We start from the raw sequence: 26078 nt of genomic DNA, 5'->3' as shown, positions 1-26078 counted from the left end.
ATGCTAGGAAATGGAATAATAGCTACACATTTAGGGTATTACCCACCCCTCCATACACACACACTCTCTTGCACCTAAACAAATACAGGCAGTCTTCCTTTTGTATCATTTAGGTATGCACGAATTTCAATTACCACCATTTAGTCAAATGAACTCAGTCCTTCAACACCATGGTTCAAATTTCAGTTATCACAGTATTACTGAGTAATTGCATAAAGTACAAACTCTGCTGCTAGCTTTTCAGTCCATTGATTAGTACATAAATAACAGATATGCACGGTGGTAAATGACAAATCATGTCACTTCTTTCAGAGTGTGTCAGTGACTGGTCACTGTGGATCTGCTATTTAGTTCACACACAGACAGCAAAGTATGTAACTGTGTTGCCTCTTCGTCTCCCAGTGATAAACCCATGTGACATTTTATAGATAAAGATAATCAAAGAGGGGAAAAGTCCAACAAAGAAACAAAGTGGTAAGACTGGAAATGAAATTCACAGACTGTTAATTGGAGTTCTAGAAGAAACAGGTGACCATGGGGATCCTGACACTATCATCATTCAAGAGACTGCAGGTAGGCTGCTAGAGGAACTTGGTGAAAGTGAATCTAGCAACATAAATGAGGAAAATGGCTGTGATGAAAAGGATGAAGTTTTCTCAGAGGAAGTAATGCTGGCAAAAAAGACACTTCATATTAAAGAAGCTCTGAGATATTCCACAACATTAATTTATTAAAAAAAATTCAGAACATTTATTTTATTTTAGTACAATTAGTTCAATTTAATTTATTTATTTTAGGGGGAGGCAATTAGATTTATTTATTTATTCTTAGAGGAGGTACTGGGGACTAAACCCATGACTTCATACATGCTGAGCATGCACTCTTACCACTGAGCTATACCTATCCCCCAAGATATTCCACAACACTTAAAGTGCAAAGGACAAAATGTTGGTAGGTGATCCAAGGTGAGAAAGAAGTATGGCAATTTGCCAGGGCATAAAGAAGATGTTCACTCCTTATTGCTAGTTATATGAGAAGAACAAGAAGGCAAGCGCTGTTTAAATTACTCTTGATAAACTGGGTTTTAGGTTTTTATTTTTAAACAGATTTATTGAGATTCACATCTCAATAAAATGTAGAGTGTAAAATTAAATAGTTTTTAGTATGATTGATAAGCTTTTTACAAAGAGGTTAATAAGCTTTTTACAGAGAAGTAAAACATTTTAATTCTCAATGTTTCTATTTTAAATTATAGTGTACTAAATACATGTTTTGCTTTTTTCCATTTTCCTATATATTTATAACACAGTAAGAGTTTTTAATGTTCTGACAAGATTTTTGAAAGGCAGGAAACAATTACAATTTTTCCCATTGATGACTGAGTTTGCTCTGCATGGTTTACAGCTTGTGTAGTCATTTTTATGGCCCTGAACTACTATGCAAAGTGAGGACTCCCATATATTTTATTTCCAGAGAATGGAGTGGTAAAATGGGTAAACATCTCAGAACTGTCAATGATCGGCTCTGTATTTATTGGCTATATATGACCTTGGGCAAGTTTTTAAAAATCTCATTAAACTCCATTTTTCTAATCTGTTAAAGGGTCACATAATTTACAAACTTGAAGATTAAAGCAGATAATATGCATATAAAGAGCTAAAAACAATGCTGTGTCTGTCCATAAAGGGCTCAATGAATGTCAGCAATCATTATATCCCTCTCTTCCAATTTGTCAATCTGGGGACTTCTTTCTATGACACCAATGCTTGGCAGAGTCACAGTCTGCAAGTATGAGACCCATGTCCTTAGCAAAGATAGTTGGCATCCCCAAACTCTACTTATTTCCTGGTTCACTTCCATATTCTTCCAGGTTAAGGCTCTCAAAGAAAGAAAACAGAATTGGGAATCTCTAAAGCACTGCATTTAATTTCATGTTTCACAAGGAAGCAACTGAGTGAACAGTTAAGGCCATATATTATCATTACTATGAGCTAGAATTTTGGGATCACTTGTTTCTTTAGAACTTCTAAAATAAAACAGGATAATAATAGTACCTACTTCTTAGGGTTGTCATGATAATAAAGGGAGTTGGCATTACACAGCATTTGCTATTGTTATTATTCAGGTATCTAGTTTAAGTTCCCTGATTCAGCACTGCTGTCCGACCTGTTAACGCAAACCAGAAACCTAGGAGCCATGTTGGACACCTTCTTTCGGCTTACCTCCCTGTCTTCAAGGCCCACTGCTTTTATTCTCTAATTATCTCTTGCATCTCCAGCCAGCCCTAAACCAAGATACCACCATCTCTCCTAAAATCTGTAGGAACCTCTCAACTAGGAGAACGCTTCTGCTGTCTCTAGTCTGTTCTCTACATTGCAGCCAGGCGGATCTCTTCACTTATTAGATTATATCACCTCATTTCCTGAAACACTGCACCAGCTTTTCACTGGGCACAGAATTAAGGCAAAAAGCAAACACCTTACTATGGTCGAAAGCCCTGCATGATGATCTCCTACCAGCCCTCCAGCCTGACTGCATACCACACCTTCTGTGCTCTCTCTTCTCCAGGTCCACAAATTTGCTTTCAGGATGTGCAGCTCCTCCCTCCTGCCACAGAGTCCTGGGGTGCACCACCTGCTGAGCCCCAGACTGAGGCTGTGATATATTATTGCTTGCCTGCCTATCAACCATTTCTCACTTCTCTCTTACTTACGGAGCCCTGATCTTTTTTTTTTTCAGGTATGGAACTGACATATGATCCAGGAAGGAGGTCCCCAGCACATGAACCATGAACGTTCTAACTCAATTGTGGAAAATGATCTCCTTTCCCTTTATCACTAATTGGTTTATGGGGAGCATGTGATCCACTTCTGACCAATGGTACCTGTGGGGAAGTCTGTTGAGGGCTTCTGGGAAAGATTTCTTCCTGAGACAAGCAAAAAGATGCTGGGAATCCCCTTCTTCCTGCCTTTTAATGTAGTTGAGAATGTGATACTCATCTTGTTACTGTGTGAAGGAAGCCACGAGAACTGTAGAGAAGCTGACCCAGGACCCTGATGTCCTTGAGCTGTGGCATTAGCTAGCCCAGGACACACCTGTCCAGGGACTTCTTATATGGAACAACAAATGTCCTTTATTGTTTAAGTCTCTTGTGAATTGGGATATTCCATTACTTGTAGCAGAAAGCTTCCAAACAACAATAGAACCTTTCCTCACTAGGTCAAATTCCCGTCATGCACTCTTAGCACCATGTATTTATTTTTTTCTGATGTTTTTATTGAGATAAAATTCACATAATATAAAGTTTACCATTTTAACCATTTCAAAGTGTAAAATTCAGTGGTTTTTAGTAAATTCAAAGTATATATCACTACTAATTCCAAAACACTGCCATCACCCCAAAAAGAAACCCTACATTCCTTAGCTATCACTCCCCAGACACAAAAAGCCACATATTATATGATTCCATTAATATGAAATCCAGAATAGGCCAATTCCAAAAGACAGCAGATTAGTGGTTGATAGAGGCTGGAGTGATGGAGGAATGGGAGGTACCTGCTTAATGGATGTAAGGTTTCCTTTTGGGTGACAAAAAGGTTCTAAAACTACATGGTAGTGATGTTTGCACAACACTGGGAATGTACTTAGCTCCGCTGAATTGTACACTTTAAAATGGGTAAATTTTATATTGTGTGTATTTTACCACAATAAGATAATGGATGATTCTTTATTCTTAGAGGATAGGATCAGATGGCTTATTTTGTTCTTTGTTTTCAGTATATAAATCTAAATTCCTTACTTGCACATAATCTTTCAGAGTGACAATATCTATTTTATCAGTTATTTTGAACTTCTGGAAAAGATGTTCATCTTCCATAATTTGATGATAAAATTTCTTTTCCCCCATCATTTTGCAAGCATCAACCACCGCCTATAAAGAGAATAGAAAATACTTTTAAAATAGTAGTATAACAGTAATAACTATCAGCACACACTTTACATTTTTTTGTGACAAATACATCAAATACTGTTCCTTTCTTCTAGCAGTTTGCTATTCAATAAAAAGACTGTATTTACAAAGAAAATGCAGCTAGAGGAGTAGTTGAATCTATAATCCTCAGAGGACCATAGTTTTTTAAAAAAATCTGTTTTTCCCTCTTTGAAAAACATTATTTTCCTTAAAAAAAAACCAAACAAACCTATAACATCATTCATGCTGTCAATGCAGAGAAAACTTATCGGTTATTAAGCAGGTTGCCCTAGGAACCGCACTGAAAGGTGGTACTGGGGCCAGCTCTCTTTTATGTGGTAGTTAATACATCGCCCCCAAACGGAAACATGTCTGTTTCAGAGTGCTTAGACCTCCCTCTCCTTCAAGCTTCATGCTCAGTAGCAAAAGAGTAGCAAAGGGTTTTTTCTTTTCTCTCCGAAATGTCAACATTTTGCACTCAAGAAAAGCACGTGAGAGGGCAGAGACAGAAGAATCACAGAAAATACGGAGTCTCAAATCGTGTCTGGCCCTATTTGCACCATACCCTTCCACATGTATCTACCCTTGTGCTAAGAGCTATACACAGACTGTGAGTACAGACTTAAGAGCTCCCCATCCTCCTCCCCACCCCACATCAGTATGTGCTGAGTTTTCTAATACATATTTATATTATATGTTTGTGCTTTTGGCCACAAAGGGTATGCTCATGTGAAGGGAGACCTGGCATAAATGAAAATTCAAGTATTGTTTGATTCCAGATCAGTTTCTCTTTTTCTTTGTATCTTAGAATGTGATACTGTGAAAGTATGGGAACTCTGTGTTATAATGCTGATATAAGGCCACAGAACAGCAGTTGAGACAGGATTAAAAATCGGAATCTCTATTTTTTCTTTAATACACAGTACAACAGCAAGCCTTAATGTATTTTCTACTCCGATCCTCACTTTTGTTATCCAGAGTATTTCTTACTTATTTCTTTATTTAAATTCCAAAACTTAGAACTCAGACACATATGGAAAAACGAAAGAAAATATTCAAATGGTTGTAGTTTTATTCCTAATGTGCTAAATTGAAGGGACAGAAACAGTTTCCTAAGAATGTGATGGAACCTTTTTTTAGGCAGATTATTTTTGTTTTCCATTTCATTAGTTTCTCTATACATGATGCATCTATGGAAAGGGCAGTATTGGCACATATCTCCATTATGCGTTCTTGCAATTAATTTCCTGTGGGTTCAAATTAACCATCCCTACAGTGACATTAAAGGTAAAAGCAAATAGTTATACACTGAAAGGTCTGAAAACTATATAATCTCTGTCTTGAGAGTTTCTTTAGATATAACTATATTTTATTGTAGCTCAAGTTACTTAGAAAAGGTATTTCTTGCCAGTTCCTCCCTACTCTACTCCACTCAGCCATCGGCACCATTGTCTCCAAGTCCCAGTTTCCTTATTTGTACAGTGTCTCAGCTGTGTGGCTCAGCTGTGTCAGGCCCACCCCAGTCTCTCAGCCAAAAAAACCCCATGCCTGGCAGCACAGGGCAGGCTCGTTGCCCACTTGTGACAGGGGTTTGAAAGAGAGTTTGTCCTCCAATGACCAAGATGTTCTTTCTCAGACATCGGCTGTGTATGGTCAGATTTAGGAAAGTCCTTCTGGATAGGACGGGATAGGAATGAAGAGCCCAGCACCAGGAGAAAGGGAAGGTGAAACTAGGCAAGGATTCCAGGAGAGCAGTCAATCAGACAAGGATTCAAGAGGCAGGTTCCATTCCTAGTGGGTGACTCAAAGGGTCAGAAGGGGGCATCTCTAAATTTGACACCTTCCTTGATACCTGGCATCACTGTGGCCCAGAAGCCCCCACAGCCCTGCAGCTACTTGCTGGCGTATATCTATACTTGGGCTTGTCAAGTTACTCTAATATCTCAAGTCACTTCCCTGCCTGGCTGGAAATTCTCACTCACAAAGGTAGTAATAGCTGGGATCCCCACACAGGAAGGTTTCTTGGTTCGGTACAGTTCAATCAGTCTCAGAATTAATAAAACCACCATAACTGCTAGTGTTGTTTCAACCTTGAAAGGTGCACAGTACAGTGGAAAGATGGAGAAGGGTTCAAGTCTCAGTTCTGGACCTGACAAGTCTCTCCAAGTTCCAGGTTCCCCTTTAGGCAAAATGGGATAACATGTACCTCATCCGAGTTATCAGGGGCCATATAAGAGAACATGCTTAGTGGGGTTCCTGACTCAGGAGTGGTTAAGAGCCTGGGCTCTGGAGTCAGGCTCACTGGGTCTTGGTGTCAGTTCCTTCACTTTGTAGTTGTGAGACCCTAAGCAAGACACTTAGTCTTTCAAAAATGAAGACAATAACAGAATCTACATTCTAGAGTTTATGAGAATTAAATGATAATGCACATAAAATGTTTAACATCATACTTGATAGTGCTCAATAAGGGCAGCTATTATTAATGATAATATATTTTTTGGTTTTTACATAAATGCCCAATCCTCAAAAAGAACAAGGATTTTTCAATTTAAAATAATCGTTGCTGGATGTTAATGCTTAAGAATTGTCATTTACCCAGAGGTGTCCAGGCCACAGTGGGTTTGAGCTCCTTTAGGACAGTGTTTGTCAAATCATATTGTGCCTAGGATCACCTGGGGGTCTTGTTAAAATTCAGGTGCTGATTTGGTGGGTCTGAGAGCCTGCATTTCTAATAAGCTCCAGGGGAAGCCAGTGCTGTGGGTCTGCAGACTACACTTTGAGCAGCAAGCTTTAAAATATTCTAAATATAGTTGGTAGACTAACTATAGTGACAACCCTCTGTAAATAAGTATTGCTCTGAAAATAGACCATTGAAGTAGGTAACTGAAAGGAGATCTCTTTTTTATACACATGGCTATCCAACTGTTCTAGCACCATTTGAACTGCTTTGCACCTTTGATGAAAATCAATTGATCTTCTATGCGTGTGTCTATTTCTGACTTGTCTTTTCTATCCCATTGATCTACGTATCTATCTTTTTGCCGTCACTTCACTGCTGGGATTACTGTAACTTTTAAAGTCTTGAAATCAGGTAGTGTAAATCGTCTAATTTTGTTCTTCTTCTCTAAAGTTGTTTTAGGCTATTCTACATCCTTTCCCTTGTTTTTGCTTTTTGTTTGTGTGTGTGTGTGTGTGTGTGTGAATATATAAGAAATGCTATTGGAAAGCGGTAAGGAAATGAAACCAGAAATGGAAATAAGAACGAGGGGAAAGATGGAGCAACTGAAAAAGAATTGCTGAAACTCTTCTCCTTCATAAATGAACTTGATTAAATACCTGATTGGTCTAAAACTGACTTATTTCTTTCATATTAAGAAATAAATAAACTTAGGAAAGTTATATCAGTTTGCTAAAGACACAATGTCTACATTCAAAGAGCAGAGGAGTTGAGTGAGCTTACAGTGAGAAAATTTCCACTTGTACAGGTTTTCTATTAACCATGAATCCAAGTTTTGCCAGAGTTTGTTTTGAAGCTGAAATAAAGGGAAAAAGGAACCCTAAACTATTTTCTCCAAGTTGGGTATGTTCTGATCATTGCAAACCCCTTATAATGTTTAGTGAAAAACTCAAGCTGAATAGTATAATCACATTTTAAAAATAACAAAATTAAAAAAAATATATTTGTGTGTTTTCATGGAAAAAATGAAGTTTACACAGCAAATTATCAACAGTGATTACACCATGTGAGTGAAAGTTGCAGCACAGAGAAGAAAGGCATAAAGGCATATATTCCTTTAAAAAAACTCTGTGCTATTTCCTTTTTTCAACAGTTACTTTGTAGTTAAAATAACATTTAAGCTATCATACAGCACTTTAATGCATTTTGATATACACACAGTACTTTCCAGTCACTGTCTCTAAGGTTTTTATTTGCTCCAGCCTGGGGATAGCAGGGGCCGCCAGGAACGGCCTCTGGGAAACTTCAGTTCTTAAAAAAGTTCTATTGTATAATCTCAGAGAGGCAACAATTGATGACATTTTATAGGGACAACTATAAGCTTATTTTCTAGATAAATCTGGCATGAATTTATCTCTTGAATATAGAATAAATACCTACGTTCACATTTGAAGTCTGTCTATATAAATAAATATTAATGCTTCTGAAACACCATATTTCACATGAAACCACTAGTTCTTTTGATACATTTCTGAAACTGAGTTAAATTTTTTCTGATATTTCCTGAGAAGAGAGAGAAAAGCAGTTTCTTTTCCTTCTCTAATATTCTTCAGAGAATAAATGCTGCACATGCTGGATCTGATCAGAAACTGCCAGGCTGTGTGGTCTTCTATCCTGAGTATGTGTCATTACTGATGATTTCATATGGGTCATACTTTTAATGTAAAATATTTCCAGAACGCTACAGGAAAATAATCTTTGAGGTATGGTTTATAAAAGGCTAAATATGAGAATGTACATTATCTTTTACTCTATTAGAGTCATGTGTAAGGGTCACAGGAGTAAAACTTATGCTGCAGATCCTCGCTATTAAAAATGTGGTGAATGGATTAGCAGCAGTGGCAGCACCTGGGAGCTGGTTGGAAATGCAGAATCTCAGGCCCCATCCCAGATCTACTGAATCAGAAATTGCATTTTAACAAGATCTTCAGGTGAGTGCTATGTCGTAGACATAATTATGAAGAATTACATGAAACTTAAAAGTATGAGAACTCACAAAAAAGGATTAGTATTTTAAAAGTTCATTTTCAATACTGTAGTACACTTTTCCTAAATATGCTATCAGAATCCAAGAAACAATGATAAAATGCCATTAAAACAAAATTGCATCAAATGTTCAGAATTAAAAAGCCCTGACTAATGGGCCACTTTAATTCATTATTAACAAACCCAAATTTTCATACAAAGAAAAGTGATGGGTATTTTCTAGGGACTTATATAAGTAATTCATTTCAAATTTTTTTAGCTATTAAACGGAGACAATTTGAAACATGATGCTTAAAAACTACTACCTGCCTGCTAGGTGATTGAATGATGAAACAACTTAGCCTGTATAATTTGAATGCAATTCGTATACTACATAGATTAACACAAAATGTACATCATGAAACATTACCTCACTTGATGGCTTTAATAAATTTTTTCCGCTGAAATACTTGTAACCATGGCCTTCAGTATGAAGGAAAATTTTAAACACGATCAAAGGTGGAAATGTTTCACCGCTAAATCTGAAATAGAGACCAAAAATTAGTTATTTGGCACCAGGCTTGGGGCTCAGTTACTTCTTCCCCTTGTACTTAAGATCGTTCACATAGTTTCTTGCATGCAGGGTAAAGGCTATGCCAGAGCATAGAAAGAACTAGTAATGAAACAGATCACAGAGGATAAAAGAGCCACACTTTGGCATGTGTGCTCACAACTATTCTCATATATGTGTCAGACACACTATGGGAGATGAGAGCCACTCTCAAGGCAACTTTTGGCCCAAGAGTCATGCCTCAGCTTCTTCACATAATAATTGTAAATAAGAGTAACACATTCAGTTTGTAATTATACCCTGAAAAGTTATGAGGACTTAAAATAAATTTCTAACATTTCTTCAAATTAACCAGTACTTCTTGAAATAAATCAGCATAAAAACATTACCTGAATCTAACTTTACACTTCATGCAAGGATCTTTAACAAGCTCAGCCTCTAAGGGGCTTACTTTCTTCAGAATTTCATGTGTCACGTGATATTCCTGAAATAGATGATGGTGCTATAAATGGAAAGTGGTACCCTACTCAGACACAATTTATTGAAAATAACAGAGTGGGCATGGTAAAGTGAAAAGTATACTGAACTTCAAGTTCTGAAGACCTGAGTTCTAGTCTTGGCTCCCCTACTTATCATCTGTGTAGCCTTGAGTTAATAACTTCATCATTTTGGCTTTCATGTTTGCGTATGTGTCCCTCCTTGAGATCCCAGGCACTGTTCTTTCCCTATGACAACACTTTTCACAATGTGTTGTAACTACCGATAAATGTATGTTTCTTGCTAGACTGTAAGCTTCATGAAGGTAGGGGCTATCTCTTTCTTCTTTACCATTGTATTCCTAGCACCTAGTACAGTGCCTGGAACACAGCAGGTACTTGGAAAGTAGCTGATGTTGAGTGAATCACTGTAAAATGAGGATGATAATAGAAATGTTACTAAATTTTAAGTACCTCTTATATACCACACACTATGTTGGGTGCCTTATATACATAACGTCATTTAATCCTTACAACTCAGCAATATTATTTGAATATTATCATTCCCATTTTACAAATGAGTAAGCTGAGGCTCTGGGAGTGTCTGTAACTTAACCAAAGGCACAGAGGTGGTAAACAGAGATGCCAGGATTCAAACTTAGATCTGTTTGATTCTAAAGCCCCAACGTTCTCCCTATACAACACTGCTCAACCTTTATGCCTGTGACAATCACATAAAAATGTACACCAAAGGGCTTTTAAAATGACAAAGCATTATTAATGTAAGGTAGTAAGTTGAAGAGCTAGGGTAACAGATTAAAAAAAGAATTTCCTTCTTTTTTTTACTAAAAGAGTCTAAAATTATGACAAACCAGCCTTATGATAGTTAAATATAAGTTCCATATATGAAGATAAGAGACAATGGACCTGAAATGTCACGAGTTTACCTAGGTGGGTTTTCTCTGAGGTATTTTGCTTTTACTGACATCAGAAATGGGTCTGTGGGTCAGATGGTGAAGTGTACACATTGCTGAGAGCTCACGATTTTTTTCAGAGCTGCTAAAATTCTCTTAATGTGACTATTACTATTTATAGACTGCTGTAATCACTGGTGAGTTTATTAGGAGAATATTTGGTACTATACGAAAGAAGGCTTAATACTCTGCCAGGGTCGCCAGAGTTTTTTCTTTGGGGAGTGGGGGGATATGCACCTGTTTGTTTTCACTCAAATAGAACTACATTGTTCATAATGTTCTGCTGACTGCTGTAATCACCGGTGAGTTTATTAGGAGAATATTTGATACTCTATTCGAAAGAAGGCTTAATACTCTGCTAGGGTCGCCAGAGTTCTTTCTTTGGGGAGTGGGGGGATATGCACCTGTTTGTTTTTACTCAAATAGAACTATTGTTCATAATGTTCTGCACTTGCCGTTCTCACTAATGAAACATTTTAGCTACCTTTCTATTGCTAAATCATATGCAAGGCTGCAAGATTTAACGGTATGAAAGCACCAACATTTATTTAACCAGTATCCTACTGACGGATTTATATGGTTTACAATCTTTGCTCTTACAAACAACAGTGCAATGAAATTGTACATATATTGTAGAATGGATTTCTAGAATTGAAATTGCTGAGTGGAAGGCAAAGGCACTTTTAATTCAGAGATTTTTTTATTGTTGCAAGATCATTGTCTCAAATCTTCAAATAAGAAATCGAATTTTAAAAATCATATTGGTTCCAGAAAAAGGAAATAATAGTTACCCATGTTAAAGATAAATCCAGAAATATTCATTTAGGGTTAACCAAAGAAAAAATCCCACAACCCCATGCAATATTATTAGATTCAAATAGAAGAGATTTTAAAAGGTTATATATTCTACCTTTACTTAAGACACGTTTTAGCTTGGTAAGTAATTAAACCTCTCAGAAGAAATGAAAAGCAAAATACATACCGCCGCACAAACTGTGTACTTAAGGAGTTGAAACACTGTTTTGTCCAGATGAGATAACCAAGCTCTCTGTATCCTGTGGGCTGAAATCTCTTTATTTCTGAGAGGAAGGAAAAAAAGTTAAGATCTGTGAAGCAGTTTTCATTTTCTTAAAATCTTGGGGGAACTCTGCATTTATGCTTCCTCCTCCTGTGCCTCCTCATCCCCCACCCTAAGACTGACCTAATGAGGAACATTTGGATGCGGTAATTAGAACTGGTCATCTGCAGAATCCAGTCAGAATGAGGATATGAAATACTTGAGAATATTTCCCTTGAGATTAAAAAAAGTCTTGGCCAAAACTTTATCCTTGAAAGGCATATATATATATATTTATAAAATTAAAAAGTGTGAGGAGACAAACATGCTTTCTAAAAATGTCCATGACCTAAAATGATTCCATTATAGTTAGTTCTTTAAAATGCTGCCCAACTAGTTCAAGTGCTATGAAAATAGAATGTGGAATAGTTGAAGTTACAGTAAGCCCAATTCTCTTCCAGGAGCTGATGACCATGCCCTAGAAAAAGAAACTCCCTTCTCTGATCTTTCTTTGAACCAGGCTCATCCCAGTCAGGTCAGAGCATTATTCTACTTCTGATCACATCCCACTCACTCTCCAGGAACCACCCCCCGCAACCCTGTCATTACTCCTCACAGGGCTACAGACAAAGAGAGGTAGATACTCCTGCATAATGCCACCATTGGCTGGCAAAATGCAGACTGTAAGATGTAGAGTAGAAAAGTCCTGAAATATAGAAACAAACCCTTGAATACTAGCTGATGCCATTTACTAGCTGTTTAACCTGCAAATCACTTACTTTCTCTTGGATGCTGCTTCCTCACTTACAAAATGTAATAATAAGACAGGTTGTGTCAGGATCAAAGAGATGTGTGTTAACATGCTTTGTCAATTATGAAATACTATAATTATAATAATTATTATTCAATTCAAAAGTAATTTTAAAACACACAAAACCCCTCTAATTTACCTTGTTTGGTAAATTGGTAAGTGTTTGATATTAGCTGGGCAAATACCACACTAAAACTGTCCAGTTCAGGAAAATGACACAAGGTGGTTACTTACTGTTGTTCTCCCTTTGTCTTTACAGTATTTGACAAATATACTTTGTCACCTTTTTTCAAGCGCGGATTATCTGATTTTGGAACACCAGTAACTGATGTCTTCAGAGAATGACTCATTTTCCTTACAATGAAGTACTCTGAAAGTACATAAATTAAACATTTGAGGTCTTAATCTTTATTATTACACTGTTTGGATGAGACTCAAGTGCTATATGATTGTTGCACTAATCCCAGAACCCCTTAAAAAGGAAGGTTTAATGGATCTCTTAATGTTGCGTATATTTTTTGTGTACTAAAAATATGCGGTATATTGGAAGACAAGTGGATCTGCCCTTAGCCTTCTAACTGGTCTTCCTGTCTCCAGTCTCTTCATCCTCTACACTGCAGCTGGAGTTAACTTTTTAGAGCAATAATCCAACTTTATCACTCTTCAACTTAAAATCTTTCAGGGACACCTTATTTTCTCCAAGCTAAAGTCCAGACTCCTCAGAATTGCATTCAAGTCTTTTCACAATCTAGATCCATTCTTTCAAATCTCAAAATATCAACTTTCTACCAGGATCCCTCTCTATATGGTAAGAGCAAGAACTTGCCAAAATCAGTGTTTTACAACTCTGTGTTGCTGATCATACCATTTCCTTTAGCTGGACTGACTTCCCTACCACCAGCAAACATCAATTCATCCTTCAAAATCCCAGCTAATTCATGCCTTTTCTCTGAAGTTTTCCACCTTTTCCTTTTTACAGAACTACTCACTACTGTCTCCAAGTCCTATAATACTGTACATGTTTTTCTTTTATAGTACTTCTCATATTGCATCATAATTTGTTTTCTTGGCTGTCACCCCAACACACTTGTTGAAGGCAGGAGGCATCGTGCTAATATGGAATCCCTAATGCCTAACAGAGAGGATGGTTTTTTATATGCTTTTCACCCGTTTTACCATGGAATAGCTGTGAGATTTTGGGCAAGTCCCTTAACCTCTCAGTAGCTCAGTTCCCTTCCTGGTAAAGTGAGAGGATGTGTACTGAGTGATCTGATTCCACCTCTGATTTTCCACCCTTTGACACATTATTCCAATTTGGATGCTGCTCCCAAATTCTTAGTTTCTGCTTAGTGTTTTGTACTAAATCAGGGCCTCCTTATTTATTTATTTTTTTAGTGCCATGGACCCCTATGGACAGATTCCTTCTAAGAACTATTTTTTTAATGCATAACATAAAATATACAGGATTGCAGAAGACTCCAATTATATTGAGATCATTGTCAAAATATTTTCAAAAACAAAATTACAGAAATGTGTCTTCTTTATGCATTAAATAAAATGAGAGCTCTAATAACTATTGTCTCATGAAGTGGTAATGAGCAGAAATATTTCAAGAAATCTGCCATGACTGTAGCATGATATGAAAATATCTGTGCTTTCTATTGATGACAAAGTCACAAGTACTGCTGATACTACTGTGGTTTGTTACCTACACTATAATTGAGAGGAATGCTAAAGTTCAGTTAGAGGTTAGTGAAAATAAAGTTGCTATTTTTCCCCAAGTTCTTGTACCCCCTGAATTAAAAGTTTCTGCCCTAATTTATCATTTATAAATCACACTTTCATATAATATGACATTCCAGTACTGATGTAGAACCTTCAGAGTTCCCTCAATATTCCTCCTTAGGGATGCGGATGGGGATAGCTTGGAATATACAATTCTCTTGAGAAGGAGAAAAGCAGCCCTTAACATCTGGGAGCTGGCCTGGCACTCACAGCTGGGCTTTGGTGTTAACCCTGGCTTACACCACTTAGCCCAGAGCAAAGCCCAGCTCCCTTGAACTTGCCCCAAATCACCCAACCAAAACCCAAACCCTACAACAAATCTTTCTAACACCCTCTTACTGAGATGCCCCACTGTTTCCCAAGGTGTGCGTTTTCTTGGCAAGAATAATAAATAAAACCAACTTGTTCAACTACAGATGTGTTCCTAGTGGTCTTTGGCTGGAGAGCAGTGACACAGCACCACTAAAACCCCCAAAATCTTCTGGATGCCCACCTGAATGGGTTTATACTTTCTATGGGGTTAGAAGGGGAAATACAGAATGAAATTTTAAACATACCTCCCATTATGGGACACTATAACAGTTCCCTAGGTGAGATCACAGAGTTCAAAGGCAGAGTACCTAGGTTTGGATCCCGGCTTCCCAATATCCTCCTGTGTGACCTTGTACATATTACCTCTTTGTGCCTCAGTTTCCTCATCTATTAGATGGGGGAATAATAACCGTGTCCACCTACTTGGGATGTCGGAAAGAGTTAGGTGAATATGTGTAAGGAATTTCGATCATAGCTGGGCCTATAGTAAAAGCTGTTGGTGCTTGTTATTCTTGTTAATAATTATTGTCATATTAAGGGACAAACATTTGATTCCCTGTGAAGGACAGACGCTTAAGAACTTTACAGAGAAAAAAAAGAGTCTTTCGAGGCTAAAGGAAGTAGCAAATTAGTTAAATTTAAAATATTAGAAATGTCCAGCCCAGGGTAAAAAAAAAATCTGAAAACCTTTTGTGAGGTAAATCCAGGCCTCGAGGTCGGCGGCTTCCGGCTGCAAGGCTTTCGAGGCCGCCTGAGGCCTGCTGAGCGCCCCCGCCCGGCGGCCTCCGCACACAGGATTCCCAGCCTACGCCGCTGGGCGCCCAATCGCGGCGGTGACGGCAGATTCCCAGCGCCGCGCGGCTCCCGGCCCCTCCCTCCTTGCGCCCCCGCGTGCCGCCCACACTGAGCGGGCGCTTTCCTGCCGCCTAGCAACAGCCGGCGCAGGGGCGGAGCCTCCGGAAGGCGGGGCTTGAGTTCGCTTGCCGCCCGAGGCGCGACGCGCGGCAGCTCAACGACACCGCTTCCAGCCCAGACTTCCGAGCTAAGCCTTAGCGGAATCAAATTGGCTGTACAGCCGTCATCCGCACCGCGGCCCACTAGCGGTTGGAGGAATTCGACCCTAACCGGCCGCCGTAGCTACCTCTCCCTAGTGGGCGGGGCCAAGGCCCCGGTGACCCCGCCGGAGCCGCCGCTGCCAGCGACATGTTCAAGGTGAGAGCGTGGAGCAGGGTCACAGCTGTCGCTGCCCCCTCCCGGCCGCCCGGAGCCCTCCCCGCACTCTCGTGGGCCTCTCCGGGGACCGGGCCCCGCTCGCCCCGAGGCTTTTCCCGCCTCCGGGCCGGCTGCGTCCTGGCCCCGCGGTTCATTCACCGGTCCCTTTGGAGCGAGCGGCTGCCGGGCGGAGGCGTGAGACTGGGGGTGGGTGGGTGGGGCCGTTTGGGTCTTGCTCTCATGAATAAAACGCTTTAAAAAGCTAAAGTACCTCACAAAGCATCCACCCTTCGGCACGTGCCGTCTTGAATCCGTGGGTAGGGTGAGGCCAGCTCAGGGCACTAAGGGGTCCAGCTTTGGTTTGGCGAGGTCAGGTTTCAGAACCTGGTGTATGAATGGGGGAGGGTCACCTTCGGAGAAGCTACTGCAGGATGTCGGGGAGGCTGGCATGGAAATGGCTGGGTGAGGGGGGAAGCTGAAACTTCTCTCCCCTCCCCAATGAACATTATGTCTGAACATTTTATGAACTCTTGTCTTTTGAAAGAAATCTACTTTTATAGTGAAGACTTCCGAAAATCTGCATTTGAACATGAAGCTATTCTACTACTTAAAAAAAAGTAAATGTTTTTCTATCATGAAAAATAAATCAGTAGCTACCAGAAATGAGTCTCTAAGAAGCATTGCACCCATTAAATAGTGCTAGGGAAATCTCACAATTGTACTACTCATTTAAAAGTTCTATTGCGCTTCTGCAATGTGCTCTGGGTGCATTAGGACAGGCTATAAAATCAGAACATGGATTTGGCCTTCCAGTCCTGGCATTGCCACTTTCTAGCTATATGACCTTGGGCATGTCACTTAACCTTTCTGTGCCTGTTTTCCTATTAGTGAAATTGAGGGAATAGCATCTACCGTGTAGGTTTATTATAAGGGATAAATAAGTTAGTATGTTTAAAGCACTTGGAAAAGGCCCTGGCACATGGAATTGACATCTAAGTATTTACTTTTATTTTGTTTTCAGACAGCTCACAGTTTAGTTAAGAAATCACATCCCATAAGCAACTTGGGTTCACTTGATAAATTTGTGTTGAACACCTATTATGTGCTAGGAGCTCAACTCAGTTTTAAGGTTGCAACAACAAAGGTTATGCTGTGATCAGTTTATGACTATCAACAATGTACTGTGATAGTTAAAAGAAGAGCAGGATCTCCTCTGTCTTACCAGGAATTCTTAACCTGTGGTTCTGTGCCTTCAGAGGGTCTGTGGATAGAATTCAGGGAGTTCTTGAACTCTAATGGGAGAAAAAATAATCTTTTTTACCAGTCATTTCCTTCAGTTATGAATGTAGATAACTGTTTCAGTTATGTATTTCCAAATAACGACCTTAAAACAACAATTTATTATTTCTCACCGTCTATAGATTGGCTGGGCAGTTCTGCTGGCATCCCCCAATGATTGAATTCAGCTAGTGGCTAGACTCCAAGGTTGCTTTATTCCCCTGTCTGTGGGCCTGAAGCCCCTCAGTGTTGCTATCTTGGGCTTCCTCACATTGTTACTGGGTTCCAAGAGGGCTAGTCCCCATGTGTGAACAGCTGCTTGCATCACATTTGCTGATGTCAAAACAAGTCATATGGCCAAGCCTAGAGTCAGTATGGTGGGCACCTGCACAAGAGCATGGATATAAAGACATGTGGTTCGTTGGGAATGATTAATAAGCTACTACAGCAACAAAGTATACTAGTATTAGCAGTACCTGTCACCAATAGAAGTCAACAGGACTCATGAATGTCAGACATTTTCATATCACATTACAGTTGTTGCAGATCTCAAAATAACATGCTCATCACTGCTTCAAAATTTTAGTATAAGATTCACTATTAGATCTTTTTATTTAATGAGCAAATAAAGAAGCACATATTACTATATCAGTTTTGGGGTTTTAAAAATATTTTTGTAAGTATATTGCCATATAATTGGCATCTTACGCAATTAGAAGCATCATTTGAGAAAGGGTCTGTAGAGCTTATCAGACTGTCAAAGAGGTCTATGGAACAAAAAAGGCGAGGAACCCCTGTGGATTTCAGGGAAGGCAAATTCTGAAAGATGGAAGTTTCCTCAGGGGAAAGTCAGCAGTGGTACTCCATTGGGGGAAGTGCCAGTAGCTCATTTCTGCTGTGTCATGGGAAAGGTAACGGGAGCTGAATAGAAAAGCTCACAAGGAACCTTGGCGGACACCAAAATGTAAGAGAAAGAGGGGAGGCCAGAGCTGTTTGAGAAGCAACTTTTGATAAGCAGAAGTAGGAGCACAAGAGTGATACATAGAAAATTAAAGGAAGAAAAGTTTCAAGGACAGACTATGTTAGGATGCTTTTAGGTGGAAAAACCCAATTGCTTAAATAGTAAGGAAAATTGTCTCACAGAGTCCAGAGGAAGGGTGAACTCCTGTGGATCAACTATGTCTTCAAGGAGCCCGTCTTTTCTTGGCTTTCTGCTATAAGATTGGTTCCCCTAATGGTTGTTAAGATGACTGCCAGTAACACACGTTTGCCCATTTACTAGAGCAAGAGAGAGGACAAAACGCCCATGTTTGGATTACACTTTTACTTCAGTCTTATTGGATCACCTTAGGTCAGGTGCCTGCTGAATACCAGTGCTGGGGAAATACTTTACCCTGATTGGCTTAGACTAAACAGGATCAGCTCAAGGTGGGGTCACTTTACCTTAGTCACATGGGAAAGAAATGAATCCATGAACACAATGAGGGAATGGAGAGTGGATGTGCGCCCATGATGTCCATTACAGAAAGATGAGTTAGATGAGTTTGGAGCCGTGTTCACTGATTTGGGCAATTTGTTTGGAAAGCTTTCATGATCTTTTTTATGTAGGTTTTACTGATGGACTTGAAAGCTAGATTAATATGGGTTGGTGACTGAAAAATGAGTAAATAAATGGACACAGTGTTGGGGTTTATAAGCTTGACTGTCAAGGGGAGGAGGGAGAACATAGTAACTAGAGGGACATGTTTGGTCAAGATTCTAGAGTTGCTTTGTGGTTGTTCCAGTATTCAAGATTTGGCAGTGTTTATGGCTTAGAGAGGAATGCAGGGAGGGAACTTTTATAAAAGAGAATCCCTCAGCTTTAAAAAGGAGGAGAGATACTCCCTTCCACCTGTGAGATGGAAAGAAAAGAAGGGTGGGAGTGATTATAGACTAGTGGCTCTCAACTGGATGATACCTCCCGCCTAGGGTATGTTTTAGAAATTTGGGTGGTTCTTCACGTCTTTAGTTGTGTTAAATGTTTATATATTGAAATATAATTCTTGTAAATCTTTCCTTTTTGTTCTCCATTGTGTTCCCATCAAATCAACATACTGGTCTCTTTTTTGGGACTTATGTGTGTAAGTGGGTGATGAATTTTATTTCAAGATAGCAAAAGAATTTCTTAGAAAAATATCTATCATAAAATGGCAGTGTCAGGTCTAGTAGGTGAGAACCAGTGCTTCTCAAACTTTAATGTGCATGCAACTCTTGTTAAAATACAGATTCTGATCCAGTAGGTCTTGGGAGGGGGGCGCCTCAGAGTGTCCATTTTTTTTAACAAGCTTCTAGGTGGTTTAGATGCTACTGGTCTTTGAATAGCAAGAACTGAGGCAGATTGGTAGATGAATGGTTTCTTGTGTTTTCGAGGTGGGTGATTTTATGAGCTGGTGGTGGTAGGATTTGGAAGAGGCATTGATAAAGAACAACAAGAACAACAACAACAAACCAAATGAGAGGCTTTGAGGGCTGTGCTGAGAGCCACTAAGGGCAGCCTATCATGATTGCAGCCTGGGAGTGGGCTTGAGTAAATGGTAGGATTGATCTGGCTTTGAGAGTTATCATCTTGGGTCAACTAGGACTGGAGGGCAAAAGAATTGATAGTGTAGGCATTGATGGGAAAAGTACAATGTGTTTGACAAGTTATTTGCATATGCAGTTAAAATATTTAAACTCTAATCATTGTTTTGATTTAGTTTTTCCATCTTCAAGTCAGTAGGGGGCACTGCTGGATTACAAAACACATTGAAAATCTGCCCTGTGTTTGCATTCTGTTGCAGGAAGTAGTTTTTCCGGGTGTTGAATATTGGATACATACACCCAGTCTCCAGATTCATGTTACTAGATTTCATTCGTTACACAAATGTTTATCACAGTTCAGCTATGGGCTGGGCACTGTGTTGTACCTTGGCGGGTATAAATGAAAAGACTTGTTTCTTAGCTAGGAGAGAGTCCCCAAATTTGGCCACACGTCAGAGTTATTTGTGAGACAGTTCCCAAGGCCCTGCCCATGGGTCTGATATAGTTTTTGGTGAGGTCCAGGAACCTCTAGTTTTGAAAAAGCCCCCCAGGGTGACCGTGAAACTTGAGTTTCAGGAGCTCACAATGCGGTTAGTGGCACAGACATGAAGAGTTCATTCAGGTGCATTGGGATAAGTGCTCTGATATAAAAAGGTTGGGGAAACATAGAGCAGTATGTCTCAACCTTGACTGCACATTAGAATCACCTGGGGAGCTTTTATAAGTCCTGATGCCCAGGCTGCACCCAGACTGATGTCATCAGGATCTCTAGGGTTGAGATCTAGGTGTCTAGTTTCTAGGGCACGTAACCAACCTTGAGAACTACTGACTTAGAGGAATGAGCACCAGCAGGGGGCATCAGGACACTTTGTAGAACATGCTTGCCCTGGCCTTTGAAGCTGAGCAGACAAGGTTGAAAGGGCCTTCCAAGCAGAGCAGAAAAGTACATGCAAGGAAACAGAAGTTGAGTGTTCAGTGCCAAGTTAAAACCTTGGACTTTACCATGTTACCTAGGTGTGAGACACTAAAGTTCTCTGTAGCTGTGTCCTCATCTGTAAAACAAGAATAAGACTAGCACCAACCTCAAATTGTTGTGTGGATTAAATTAACTCAAACTCAAAGTTCAGCACAGTGTTCAGTACAAAGGAAATGTTTAATAAATATGAGCTGTTAGTAACTTTTAGTTGGTGTCTTGTAGGAGGCTGCTATGGTAGTGTTATGGTGGTGCACCGTCTTGGAGCTTTCCAAAAGTTTTTTGTTTTTGATGTCAAAAGTTGGTAGTTGACTGAATGTGGCACAGTTGGGAGAAGGAGAATTTAAGGATGCCACCCAGGTTTTTGGCTTGGAAATTTGAGTGGTTGTTGGAACTATTCATTGAGGTGGGGAAGTGAAAGAAGGCTGAGTTTGGTTTGGGGGGAGGTGGTAATTTGCTTTTCAGCAGGTTGGACTTGTTGAAGTATCTATGGACATTAAGAGGTGGTAATCAGTTGACATGGAACCCAAGAGTATGGAGTTTTCATGAGAGAGATGTGGGCTGGAAATGGGGGAATCATCAGATGCTTCGAAGGCCAGAAAATGGCCTAGGGAAAGCTGGTCTGCGTCATTTCCTTCCTGAAGGGCGGAGTTGTGACCTGTACTCAGAGCTCAGTGCTCAGAGGAGCCTGAGATGACCATAGCTTTGGCTATAAGGCATTATTACCTCACATACTTGTTTTGTGGCTGTTTGGTCTCGATATAATTCCTTTCTTTCTGAAATTAATTTTCTGACCATGAATAGTACATTACTAGCACAAAGTGAGGGGAGAATTAAACTGCTAAGTGGAAAAGGAAAATCATCTGTAAATTGGAAAAGAAATACTGTAACTTTATTTTACTTGAATATTATTTTAAATGTCACATATTTTGAAAGATAACAAGAATTTTCCCCCTTAGAATGTATCTCCGAGGGAATTCTCCTTGAGGAATTATAGCGAGTACATTTTTACTCACATAAATACATATTTGTATGCAGAATTAGTTGGATGTTCTGCCTTTCTTACCCTTCAGAGATGTTGGGTGGTAGATCACAAAGAAGAAAAAACTGCCCTTCGCTGCTGGCTGCAGTCAGAAAGCACAGGCTTGGGTTTCAGTTGTAGTTTCTGGTTTCTGGCTGAGCGACCTTAATGAGGTTTCTTAATCTCTCAGAGTCCCCGCATCAGGGTACTGTGGGGACAGTCACATCCTCCTCCATATCACACAGGATTGTTGGGAGGTTCAAATGCGATAACATGTAAAAAGAACAGTAAACTACAAAGCACTGTATGAATGTTTCAGATATTTTCAATCCCTTCTGCATCACATCTGTCCACGGAAGTGATCTCGAGTTTCAGGTTAGCACTGTGGACTTCGGACTGTAAAAAGTAGCTGAAACTTAAGTAAATTCACTTCTCATTTGGAACTGAATTCTGCTCAGGACCCTGTAATACTCTTCTATCTATTTCTAAAATACAAATAGCCTCTTATGTGCAGGTAACACTGAAAGAGGAGAAGGAAGAAGTAGATGAATTACAACTTAAAGGAATGGAGAGCAAAGACAAAATGGAGAACAGTAGATAATTCACTAGACATTTATGATAAATGAATTTATTACCCCCATGATCCCTATGCATATTTATAGACTTTATTATGATTTAAAGGTTTAATTTTTAATTTATATGTATATGTGTTCCACACCCATATCCTTTCTAGGCTAGTCTGGGACTTCTTAGAGGCCAAGAAATGAACTTTGATACCTGTTTGTATGGTACATTTAAAATTAGTGTAAGTAAGTAGATGCATAAGAAATCTCTATAGCAAAGGTACGTATCTGTTTCAAAAACTTGAGAGTTGACTTATTTATAATATGACAGGAATGTGCCAAAAGATTTTTTAATGAAAGAATTAAAAGAGTTTGTATCACTTGATTTTCCCCAGTAATGCTTAAGTGGAATTTTAGTGCATACAACATGAAACTTTATGTGAATATTTTCAGGGGGGAAAAATGTGCCTAAAGATAGATTTTAAAATTTGGAAGCTATTTGTTTTTTTTACTTTTGCTGGGGTTTTCCTGATCTTTGCATGGCCTCATGCCATTTTTTTCTTTAGAAAACTTGAACAGTGCCAGTTTCTTAGTGTAGTGGGTTTTAAAACTTTTGTTCTTTGTGCCCTAAAACTTGTAGCAGCAAGAATTTAGAACAAGGGTTGTAGAGTTTTCAATATGCTGAGAGTCTATAACTTTGAATATTAAGCCATATTTTTAAAATAATAGCCTTATAGGCAACGAGTTGTATTTTGAATGAATATTGTTTTAAAGGCACTTTAGATACAGTTACCCTTTGTTTTTCTACTTCTGGTAACTCTTTGAAGCAATGCAGTGTGTTTTGTTCAAAGCCCACACTGGCTCCAATTTAAGGAGGTCTTTGGTTGGGTGAGGATGGGGAGGCCTCTTTGGGAGCTGGAGATAGGTTTGCAAGTGCACGTTCATTGCTTTAGTTGGGAGGAATACTCAGTGGTTTCTTTTTTCAGATGTGCCTTTTCATTCCTTTGAAGAGTGTTTTTAAATAGGATGTATGAAAATAATAAAGGTTCATTTGTCTCCCTCCGTATCCCACAGACGTCAATCCTTGTGAAAAAACAGCCTGTTTTTCTTTGTGCTTGCTGAAATGCGTCTCCTTTCCCATTAGGGGTGCTGCTTCGTGTGTCGTATGATGACATGGGTTAAACTGGTGAGTGAGTAAGTCAGCATCAAGTGATACGAGGACTCCACTAAGTTTCCTAAGTCTTCTGTTAATGGCTGACCTCACTTGGCAAATATTGATTCTGAGCCTGTTGGTGGAGTCACATCGTTTGGGAGCACTGTTAAAAGTTGCTGTGTGTAGTCCAAATATTGATTTTTCTTGTTTTCGTTCCTTATTTTCAGAGATTTTTCGTTATGAATCCAGATTGTCATCAGCTGAGTTGAGCCTTGCACACGATTTTTTTTTCCCAAAAGAGTTTTGTGGGTTCCTTTTTTCCTTAGAGAAGAAAAAGGCTGTGAATAACTGAGATGAGGTTGAAGGCAGTTATTGTCAGTTCCGCGTTCTCTGTGCACACAGTGATCTATTAGGAACCGAAACCTGGGTCTTTAAAGATAAACTTTACTTTGACAGAATAGCTCTTCCTCTTAGAAAGTGGAATTTTTTTTTAGTTGTTTGAAAATGTAGAAACATTTGAAAGGCAAGTTTTGTAGTAAATGTTCCCCCTATGATTTTTTTTCCTCTCTATATTTCCTTAACTCAGAAGAGATTGAATGGGTCTTGGGATGCCATTCCAAGAGGGAAAAGAAACATATATTTTGGAGTTTTAGGTAAGCACTATTAAATTTCTGTCTGAATGAGGAAGTTCAAAATAAATTTGAAACACGGTAAATTACATGTCATCTGTGTTCCAAGTCTGTAAAACCAGTACAGCCCAACCAGATGACTCAAAACCTGCCTGAATGAACAATTATCTCACTCTTTGGCTCTGAGGTTTCCTTCCTGTTTATCAGACAAGTTTATTATTTTTTTGGCATGAATTTAACGAAATCTGATAACTAGTAGAAAATGAAACAATTGCAAATGAAACATCTTTGCTTTGCTGACCTAATTTTGTGGTGAATTCTGCTCTCCAAAGATAAAACAGAAGCTGGTTTTCTATTAAAAAAATAATGTTAATCTTGAAAACAGTCTCAGTTTTCTTCTTTACTTATCTCTTGAGATCACAATGTGCTTTTGCAGTGGATAAGGAAGAACTAGGAAGTATCAGTTACTCCAGTACAGAATGACAGAATCGAAAGTTTCTCGTAAAATAGCTGTGTTTGTCATAGTTGGAAGACATTTTTCTTTTCATTGGTTAAAGTCTGAACTTTAAAAATATTGGCTTCATAATTCCTTCACTGTGAAACAGATTGAAATGATTGTGGTTTCTCTTGTTGTTAAAGTGTAAGTGCTGTCAGATTTATACACCCAAATGAGTGCCTGTCAAAACAGTCATTTTGAGAGGACAGATTTAATTATTCTGTCACTGCATCTCTTCCAAACACACCATCACTGATCGATATATTTATTCCAAAAATATCATCACTGATCAAAACATTTTTGTTCCTTTTCATTTGGAGTTGTCATCATACTCTGAGGTGGATTCTTTAGAATATTCTCAGGAACCAGCCATTTTCGTTTCTTGCATGTTTCAAAACAAATTAATATTCATTGCAAAAACTTTAGGAAATACAGATAATACTAAAGAATCTTCCTTAATCCCACCACCTATAGATAACCACTGTTAACATCTTTCTCAGGCTCGTTTCTGGGCATACTTATATATACCCTCAATTTGACATTTTCAGAAATCACACAAATCCCTCCCCCCTGCTTTTTAAACAAATACCATTTTCTAGTCACCTTTTATTTCAAATATGTTGAGACTGATTTTTTTATATGCTTAAAATTTGATCTGAAGCCATTTGGAAATGGAAGCCATATGATCACATATCAAAAGTAATTTTCCTTTATTTGTTATATAAATAGTTGCAGTAAATTCTGACTCAGTATGTGATATGTCAAGGTTACTACTTTGAAGAGAAAATACTTTTTTTTTTTGAGGAGGTACACTTTTTTTCTGGCTGCATTTTAAAAAATCATCTTAAGCAATTTTTTTTAGTTCCATATTTTTAAATTGTGGTAAAAAAAACTACATAATATGATATTTACCATCTTAACCATTTTTAAATATACTGTTCAGTTGTATTAAATATATTCACACTGTTGTGGAAAAGATCTCCAGAATTTTTTCTTGTGGCCAAATTGAAACTGTACCCATTAAACAACAAATCCCAATTTCCTCCTTCCCCCCAAGCCTCTGGTAAACACCATTCTACTTTCTGTTTCTATGAATTTGACTACTTTAAATACTTCATATAGGTGAAATCATACAGTATTTGTCTTTTGTGACTGACTTATTTCACTTAGCATAATATCCTCTAGGTTCTAATTTTCCATTGTGTGTATATACTGCGTTTTGTTTATCCATTCATCTGTCCACAGACACTTGGGTATCTTTCACCTGTTGGCTATTATGAATAATGCTGCTATGAACGTGGATGTGTAAATTTATCTTTGAGACCCTGCTTTCAATTCTTTTGGATGTATATGCAGAAGGGGAATTGCTGGATCATATGGTAATTCTATTTTTAGTTTTTTGAAGAACCTCCATATTGTTTTCCTTGTTAATTGCACTGTTTTATAATCCCACCAACCATGAACAAGGGTTCCAGTTTCTCTATATCCTCGTCAACACTTGTTGTTTTCTGTTTTTTTGATAGTGGCCATTTGGTG

The 26078-nt window shown here is 38.7% G+C and overlaps 2 protein-coding genes across 4 annotated transcripts in view; one reads left to right on the top strand and one right to left on the bottom strand.

Moving 5' to 3' along the window:
• CXHXorf58 (chromosome X CXorf58 homolog) overlaps positions 1 to 15008 on the bottom strand; it is a 29494-nt gene extending 14486 nt beyond the window's left edge. For all 3 annotated transcript variants that reach the window (XM_072956572.1, XM_072956573.1, XM_072956571.1), the window contains exons 1-6: positions 14904 to 15008; positions 12796 to 12931; positions 11676 to 11772; positions 9633 to 9727; positions 9103 to 9214; positions 3800 to 3931 (exon numbers count right to left, since the gene is read on the bottom strand). In XM_072956572.1, coding sequence (XP_072812673.1) covers positions 3800 to 3931; positions 9103 to 9214; positions 9633 to 9727; positions 11676 to 11772; positions 12796 to 12931; positions 14904 to 14910 — 579 coding nt within the window. In that variant the 5' untranslated portion in view covers positions 14911 to 15008. The remainder of the gene's footprint in view (positions 1 to 3799; positions 3932 to 9102; positions 9215 to 9632; positions 9728 to 11675; positions 11773 to 12795; positions 12932 to 14903) is intronic.
• Positions 15009 to 15628: 620 nt separating this feature from the next.
• The window catches only part of APOO (apolipoprotein O), a 45184-nt gene continuing 34734 nt past the window's right edge, over positions 15629 to 26078 (top strand). The window contains exon 1 of the mRNA XM_006213006.4: positions 15629 to 15870. Coding sequence (XP_006213068.1) covers positions 15862 to 15870 — 9 coding nt within the window. The 5' untranslated portion in view covers positions 15629 to 15861. The remainder of the gene's footprint in view (positions 15871 to 26078) is intronic.

This window comes from Vicugna pacos, chromosome X (genome assembly GCF_048564905.1).
Source record: "Vicugna pacos chromosome X, VicPac4, whole genome shotgun sequence".
NCBI lineage: Eukaryota > Metazoa > Chordata > Mammalia > Artiodactyla > Camelidae > Vicugna > Vicugna pacos.
This window is presented reverse-complemented; position numbering and strand designations above follow the sequence as displayed.